Here is an 8,582-nt window from a genome sequence, read left to right as displayed (position 1 = left end):
GTAAAGGCTGCTGGAGCAGTTGGTTTGAGACGTTACCGGGAGCCGCGGTGCATAGTAGCAGCGTTATTCCAGCTTCTTTCTTCCACTGAGCTCTGGAGGGGTTACGGGAAGAGGCTGCATTTCTCCAAAGGCGTGTGTCAGGCAACAGGCTCAGTGCATTTCAATTGCGTTTTTTGTAAGGAGTTTTCAGGTGGTATTTTTCAGTTCCATATGTTGACAGACCTCCACGAGGCAATAAAGGATTCGTTCTGCTTCTAGATGAGCATTTTTAAATAAATTGCGTTTCATTCTTCTTTCTTTGCAGTTAACCAGGTCTTTGAAAGTGTGGCCAAGAAATACGATGTAATGAATGATTCAATGACTCTAGGGATTCATCGCGTGTGGAAGGACATCTTCGTGCATAAAATGAACCCTTCCCCAGGAACACTTCTTCTTGATGTTGCTGGAGGAACAGGTAAATAATTTTGGTGAGTTCCACATGACAATGCCATGCTGGTTTTGAACTGTTTGAGCCTGCTCAGAATTAAGTTGCCTAGACTTTTTTTCCTCCCCTCAGTTCTGTGTCTTTAAAACTAGTGAAGCATCTACTGATTTTCAGAGAAAAGTTGAGAGCTAACTTCTTTGTGATTTGTAATATCTTGCTCCAAGGCTCTGAAAGTGTTACAGTCCTGCCATGATGTGTTATGGAAAACTGTTTACGTTTGTAGGAAGTCATGGACTCTTTGCTTTTAATATGTTCCCTTTATATATACACACACTCTCTCTGTCTCTCTATACTGCGTGTGTTTTACGTTTATTTATATGCATATATATAAATAAAAATGAACCCAGTTTGATGTTCAAAGCCTTATGTTCCAATTTCCTGGAGTCAGAAAACATTCCCAAACACATTTCTTTCTATTCAAACAACTGCAGGTGACATTGCCTTGCGCTTTATTAATTACATTCGCTCTGCACGGGAACAGCAGCTCCAGCGGAAGCTGAGGCACCATCAGACTTTATCGTGGAAGGAAATTTCTGAGAGTTACCAGGAAGAGCAGTTTAAGCCACTAGGGGATTCCCAAGTGGTGGTCTGTGACATTAACAAAGAAATGTTAAAAGTTGGGAAGCAGAAAGCACAGTATCTTGGCTACTCTGAAGGTGAGTCATGCATTGTACCATGTCAGAGTGTGCTTGACGTGTAGTGATCATCAGGTGATCACCAGTTCAGGATTATAATATACATTGTGTGGCCATGGTGTGTACTGTACCTGTGCTTGTGTATTTGCCAACATTGAATTACTTTTCAGTGAACATGTATGTAGTATGTTGTTCAGATGTACAGTGATCCTCTTGAATAATACTTGACCTTTCAAAAATACCTGTATGGAAGTGTCCATGAGGTCTGATACCCAGCTATTCAAAATTGGTTAAAGCATCCAGACCTGCTTTTTATATCTGTGCTAACAAATCTGATTTTACTAAGGCAGAGTACACTAGAATGAGTACACTAACGATCTTATAATGGGTATTTTAAGAATGAAGACAGCAAATAAAAATGCAAGAACTAAGGGATATTGTAAACCTATAAAACCTTCCAGTTAGAACAAGTGCTAATACCACTGAGAGAAACTGAACTTGAAATGAAATTTGCTTGTCTCCTGGCAACAACTGTGTTTATTCTGTTGTGTTTTGCTCTCCTCAATGTCACTTTCTGGCATCCTGCCCTTTGAAACTGCTGACCTCTGCTGCAGAAAACTTCTGTTTTGTTTTGGTTTGCATTTGAGTCACCAAAACCAGTGTCTTTAGGAACTATTAATTATAAACTGAACAGTCTCATTTTTGGTACAAATAGCCTGGACGTGCACAGATAGACATGGTCTTGAACCATTGGGGATTGGGAAGCAGCAGAGCTGTGACAGGATCATATGCTGATAGCGCTGATGGAGGGAGTGTGGCTTTTCATGTGCTTCTGTCTAGGGAAACTTTCCAGCAAAATGCTTTTAGAGTGTTGGCCATTGTTGTATGGCAAGACATTAATTATTGTTTGAGCAGAGATTCTCTTTTTGCACCTTTGCTACAAACAAATGGCGGCCAGTGTCTGCAAAACTGGTTGCTTTCCACTACAATGCAAGATTTGGGTGAAATCTTTTTGACAGACTAGGGCACTGTGAGCACAACATGTGTGTATATGCAGAAAAAAGTTTTGGTTGATCTGCAAAATTAAGTACTTTGGCTAAGTACTTAAGTACAGCTACATAGTACAGGGCTTTGAAAGTTTTGTGTGTATAGACCAAGGTGTCTTTCCACCAATAAAAATGTAAAATTGAAGCGTTATCTTTAAATACCACTTTTTTAAATAATCTGGAATAGGTAAATCCTGGTCTTTCTGGAGCAGTCTGAGTTCAGTGCTGTGTCCTTGGCTTTTACTACAGGCTTATCCTGGGTACTTGGGAATGCTGAAGAGCTGCCCTTTGATGATGATAAGTTTGATGTTTACACAATTGCCTTTGGAATCCGAAATGTAACTCGTATTGATTTGGTAAGTTGTCATAGCGTATCCTGACATGGGGTCCTTACGATTCATCTGAGTTTTTTATTCTAACAGAAGTAAAAGAGGAACTCATTTGGATAAAGGAATATTGTTGTCTAGTCCTGAAGCATTTAAAATAAGTGGCGTGTAATGTGCAAGTTGTTCAAATGGAGAATGCAATTAAATGCCCCACCTTTGTCATAAAAAGTTAGATTTATACCAGTTGCACCCCATCCTTCCAGCTTGGCAAGCCACACAGTCTCGTTTTAAGGCAAAAAGGGCTGAATGCTACAGTCATTCCTCACCTTCTCCTGACCTATGATGTGACTGGATCTACACATGCCCAGTGCAGTCAGCCTGCATGTTAGAAAGGTTCCTGAACACCTGATCTATATCCTACCCGCGGTGGGTCCAATGCTTCCTGCCCTGTTCTGTTTCCCAGCAGAACTTCCAGAGCAGAGAGTTGGCTGCTGCTGCCACCACTGCCATTGACTAACCTGTTCAGCCCATTTCTGCTTAGTGTCTTTACACTGGCTGATAGTAGAGTTTCCCATGAAGAATGAGTATGAGTTTACTTAGGGTAAGTAATACTCTTTATTCTAAACTATATGTGTCCTTCAAGAATGACTGGCTGTCTTGGGAAGAAGATAGGTTAGATCACCTGTCTATCTGGACTTGTCTGTGTTTTGGAGGAGCATGTTACAACCTTGTCAGTGCTCCTTCTGTAGAAGGTGTAGTGTTTGGATCCAAACCACCTTGAACTGTATGGCTTTGAACTTCCCTTAATGTGGATAGCTTTTCACGGTGCTGTGTCTGCACCCTTCCGAAGCACAGGCCCTTTGCCTTTATCCTGGGTGTAGCTGTAGCAGTCATTTTTCTCCTTCTTAGTAGCTGGTGCAGTGCCATGTTTTCAACTTTAGCCTGGGAACAACGCTGATAACACACCGGTGTTTTTAGTTGTTGCTAAGTAATGTTTACTCCAACCAAGGACATTTCAGTCTCATGCTCTGCCAGGGAGGAGGGGAAGCCGGGAGGAAGCAGAGGCAGGACACCTGACCCAAACTGGCCAAAGGGGTATTCCATACCACAGCACGTCATGCCCAGTATAGAAACTGGGGGGAGTTACCTAGAAGGCCCAGATCGCTGCTCGGGTCAGGCTGGGTATCGGTTGGTGGGTGGTGAGCAATTGTATCCTCTCCCCTTGTTATTTCCCTTACCATTATTATTATTGGTGGTAGTCGTAGTGGTTTTGTATTATACCTTAGTTACTGGACTGTTCTTAGCTCAACCCGTGGGAGTTACATTGTTTTGATTCTCCTCCCCATCCCTCCTGGAGTGGGGGAAGGAAGAAGCGGGGAGAGTGAGCAAGTGGCTGCGTGGTTCTGAGTTACCGGCTGGGCTTAAACCACGACAGCCTTCATGGATACAGCAGGCTGGTAGCATAGTTCCCTGGAAACCAGGTACAAAACACATCCAAGCCTCCAATTCTTTCACAGAGCTCCTGTCACTGTTTATATTTTATCCCTTAGGAGCATGACAGTTGAAACCAAGAAGGTGTACAACCTGCAAAGGTTCTTGAATACAACTGTGTTGTGCTCTCATATGAAAAAACATACAGCTTTAAACAGTTTGTCTTGGTTCTTCATAGGGGTGTTATTTTGGATTTAGGATGGAAATTTAAAAGTAGCCAAAGATATTCTCCTTCCCTCTCCTTCTTCCCTGCTCTCACACATTGCTCATCCAAAACCCAGTATAATTTCTTCTTTGATCCTTTGGGTGTGTCTCACAGTTGAGTAAAATCTTTTATTTAAAAGGAAAAACTGTCTATCGTGCTCTCTTCTCATTTTCAGGTGCTTGTAGCTGAGTCACCTTCTCCCTTTTGGGTTTGGTCTATAATTACAAGGGCTCTGCTGGCAAACATTCATCAACTGAGAGGAGGGAAAAAAGAAGAAAAATTGCCAACCTGACATCATAGTTTCGATACAAAGTCTGGTGTAAATATGTTTATGTAGCAACAAGAGTATTTGCGGTTTGGTTCTGTTCTTTGGTTTTGTACTTGTCTTGGGATGCTTCTCCACAAGTAAATATTGGAGATTGCCAGTCAGGATTCTCTTTACTCCTCTCAGTTCACCACCAAATTGCCATCACATGGCATGAGAATAGGCAGATGCTGTCCTACAGAAACTAACTCACCATGTCTGCTTTGTCTCAGGCACTTCAGGAAGCCTATCGTGTGCTGAAACCAGGAGGAAGATTCCTCTGCCTGGAGTTTAGTCATGTCAGCAATCCTATCATTTCCAGGTAGGAACATGATGACACTTTATGCCATGTCACATACTCAACCAGAATAAGTGATGGAGACACTTGAATGCCACCGCACTGTGTGCTGTTAAAATCATACACAGACTTCGTAGCACGGTGGCAGAGAGATCAACTTGTGTTGGAGAGGGGTGGTTTTAAGCTTGTTTTTATTAATCTGTATTTGCTCTCTCTCTGTGCAGGCTCTATGATCTATACAGTTTCCAGGTCATCCCTGTTCTGGGTGAGGTAATCGCTGGTGACTGGAAGTCCTACCAGTATCTTGTGGAGAGCATCCGACGTTTCCCCCCTCAGGTAAGGCAATATTTCTCTGTGAATCCACTAACACACAAAGCATGGTCCCAACATAACCTTGCAGGCAGCTGGCTTATAAGCCTTCAGGTCGTTATAATTCTGGAACTGTTATTTTTCAGGAGGAGCTGAAGGCAATGATAGAAGATGCAGGCTTTTTTAAAGTGGATTATCAGAATTTAAACTCGGGCATTGTTGCCATTCACTCAGGTTTCAAACTGTGAGTCTACTATGTAGGAAATCAGGAAGTGTAATTTTCCTGGTGAATATGAAAGGCATGAAATTTTATCAAGATTGAAGAGGAGCTTTAAGAACTCGTGCAGCAGATACTTGTTCAGCTGTCAGACCTTGAAGAGCATCAGCACCTTTCTTCCCCCAAGAGATCTGTGGGTTGATGGAGTGACTCCCAGGGATTTTCTTATACTTGCATTTCCTTTCAAGTGCAATGTAACAGACAAGGCCAAAGCTGAGCAACGCTGGCAAAATGAAGCCACTTCAGTTACCAGTGGTGTGGATACAGAAACAGACTGACCAGTCTTCAAATAAGATGCCTCATTTTTTTACTACGGTTCTAAAAGGATATTGCACTAATGAGAAGTAACTTGAATTTATTAGATTTTTATTAAGTGGTTATTATCTCTGTCATGCAGACTTTAAAGGATTTTCCCCATGATTCCTTTACCATTTTCAAGGGCAAATGGAAGACTTGTGAAATAAAACCAGCTCTGCATTAACTTTTTTCACTTAAGTCAGTATTTTAGCCTTTGTAAGATTTCCTTTCTAAGAATGGGATTTTTTTATGGAAGAGAATGACAACAAAGCCATTTCAAGATGAGGTGTTTTCACCTCCATATGAAATCTTTATCAGTGCTAGATGTATTATCTTTATGTAAAAATAATATGCATTTCCTTCTGTATACTTGCTTCTGTAGCAGGATATAGGGTTAGAGGGGAAAAAAGGTATAGAGAAGGTAAATTTACATTCAAAGTGACAACTGTGTAATGAACTAATATGAATATTTCTCCTGAAAAGGAGGAGAGGAAGAGACTCCTGCTTTTAACCCACCAATTCACTTGAAATCACAAAAGAACACCCTCTCTCTAAACTCCAGAATTTGCACTGGAGGTTGTGGCTAGTGAAAACATTCTTACCAGGAATTGGGGAGAAGTCTCTTTTCCTCTCAGAGAAACTACCTCTGTTCTCTGTTACTGAGAGGTGAGCTCAGGCTTCAGTCGCTGTGGATGTGAGAGGTGGGATGGAGGTAGGAATGTTCCCCCTTCATTCACAGTGGAATAAACGGTAATACAAGCACTAAAAAGGCAGAAGGGCAGAGACAAGTCTTAAAGGATAAACTTGTTCCAACAGTTTTATTAGCAAAGAAACCATCTTCTGAAAGAAAATAAATACAAGGAAGACATTTTTGCCATTTTTATAGCCACAATGAAAAAACCAGCTGATACAGCAAAATCCCTGACCATGAACAATACAACAAAAGACCTGAAGGTCTGTTTCCTCAGGAAGGCTGAAGGTAGGAGGCTGTTTGGAGTTGGTGCAGTCCTGGAACCAGGTGCAAGTTTCAGTAACAGTCCATGGGTCTAACCAGACTTGAAGAGAAGAATAGCCACTTGGCCGAGGTAGAAGTAGATGAAGTGCTTGGTCTCATGAGTCACGTAGCTGCCGAAGTTCCTCCCCACGATGCAGTGCCAGGTAGGATTGTATTTCTTGTCGAATTCCTATGGAAGGGAAAACTAGAAAGTCAGCATTTCAGTGAGAATTGCACTAATATTGTCTAACAAGCGCTATTTTTGCAAAGATAAGTCACTTGTTAGCAAGTGTCACTTTTGGAAGAAGGCAATTAAGGAGTAGCAGATGCTCTTAAGTGCAAGGATCATATGTCACCATATAACTCATCTGCTGCTTAGTCAGACCAAAAAAAAAAAGGTGCTACTGAGCTGAGCAGGAATAAGCTTGAAACATATGTCTGGAGAAGTAACTTTCCCCAAAAGTCACACCATGATCTCAAACAGTAACTTCTAAGAACTTCACTTTGCGTTCGGATTCTCTAGACTAAGCCATTATTTTGAGTTCATTAGCTATTTTCAACAAGGATGTTGAGAGGACTCTTAGATGGAACATTCTTTACCACATCCTTGATCCCAGGTCTTGAGCCTGTGTTCTTCCTGCATGCTATAGCCTGGAGCCTGCTATGACTTTAAAATAAACTCAGGTTGGACAGAGCCTTGGGCAACATGGTCGAGGGTGAGGTGCCCCTGCCCATGGCAGGGGATTGGAACTAGATGATCTTAAGATCCTTTCTAACCTAAAACATTCTGTGATTCTATGATTCATGTGTACAACACTACTCTCATTAAAACTACACAGTCAATGGTTATATATTGCAGTACCCAACAACCATCACCTGAAGAGATTTTTGTGAGAGCGTGCAGGAGTTTGTGTTCTGCTCAACCCAACCCTTCAACTACTTGTAGCTCAGTCAGGCTCCCAGTAGGAGTCAGAGAAAAAATCTGACAACTGTGAGCTATGAACCATCTGTTCTGCGTTGGCACGAACAGTTTGTCTTACATGTGGTGTGGGAAAAAAAAAGCAAAACCACTTATTACAAGGTCAACAAACCCCCACTTGTCAAATGGGCTCAACAGAGCCCCTATGTTTTGTACCAGCTCATCAGAGGGACAGTCAGTGGCCACTCTCTGTTCACCTGGAAAATGGGACAGTGGCAGAAAAGGCTTTAATAGAAGGTACTGTGAGAGAAAAGCAGAAGAACCTGGGAAAGTCCACATAAAGGGTGGGGAAAGGAACAAGAGGACAGCAGCCTACAGAGAAAGTCCAACTTGATTATCTAGTGTCTCGAGAACTTGTTTCTCTAGAGATACTCGCCTAGCAGCATTCTGCCTGCTTGATCTTTTCACGAGGACATTACAAGCAAACATCTACCTTCTTTATGTGAGCAGCAATGTCCTTCTCGATGTTGTACTTCTCCAGTGCCTGTGTTGCACACTCCACAGAGTCTTGCTGCATCTCTTCTGACATATCTGCATTCTTGATCACAGCCTTTCGATCGCTCATGATTGCCTATACTGAGCAAAGAAGAGAATTCAGAGTCACAGGGGCTGCTACCTGCCAGGATCACCTGCCAAGCTGCCACGCAGGTATCACCGCTGCCAGAGAAGTTTCGGAGCCCGCGCTGTGCCCACAGCCGTGGCTGTGCAGCATTTCTGCCGGCTGTGCGCAGCCCGTGCTCTGGCCAAAAGGAATGGAAGTTTAAAGCCGCTCCCTTGGAGCACCCGCTCTCCAGCCGGGAGCCCCACAAGCGCCGCCCGCCCTAGTCCCGGTGTCTCTCGGAGTCGCTAGCACCCAGCGCCCCTTTCCCCCCTCACCGTTCGGCGGGCGCTGCGGGACCGGTCGGGATCGGAGCAGATCAGCGCTGCGATCAGGTCA

At 43.0% G+C, this 8,582-nt stretch overlaps 2 protein-coding genes across 2 annotated transcripts; one reads left to right on the top strand and one right to left on the bottom strand.

The window, feature by feature from the left end:
* Nucleotides 1-90: 90 nt before the first annotated feature.
* COQ5 (coenzyme Q5 homolog, methyltransferase (S. cerevisiae)) lies at nucleotides 91-5,346 on the top strand (the record flags this gene model as incomplete). The annotated part of the gene is made up of 7 exons (XM_010020170.1): nucleotides 91-190; nucleotides 305-454; nucleotides 916-1,140; nucleotides 2,415-2,521; nucleotides 4,725-4,813; nucleotides 5,014-5,125; nucleotides 5,245-5,346. Coding segments are annotated over 7 exons (885 nt in total), but the record flags the coding sequence as incomplete, so codon positions are not given.
* Nucleotides 5,347-6,471: 1,125 nt separating this feature from the next.
* LOC104401143 (dynein light chain 1, cytoplasmic) lies at nucleotides 6,472-8,212 on the bottom strand. Its single transcript, XM_010020169.1, has 2 exons — nucleotides 8,079-8,212; nucleotides 6,472-6,856 (listed from the first exon to the last, which is right to left on the bottom strand). The coding sequence occupies exons 1-2, from the start codon at nucleotides 8,208-8,210 to the stop codon at nucleotides 6,719-6,721; spliced, it is 270 nt and encodes an 89-aa protein (XP_010018471.1). The 5' UTR covers nucleotides 8,211-8,212; the 3' UTR covers nucleotides 6,472-6,718.
* Between the last annotated feature and the right edge of the window lie 370 nt (nucleotides 8,213-8,582).

The sequence above is a fragment of the Nestor notabilis genome, unplaced genomic scaffold, assembly GCF_000696875.1.
Source record: "Nestor notabilis isolate BGI_N333 unplaced genomic scaffold, ASM69687v1 scaffold26958, whole genome shotgun sequence".
NCBI lineage: Eukaryota > Metazoa > Chordata > Aves > Psittaciformes > Psittacidae > Nestor > Nestor notabilis.
Note: the sequence above shows the minus strand (reverse complement) of the source record. Positions and strands in the feature narration are given on the sequence as shown.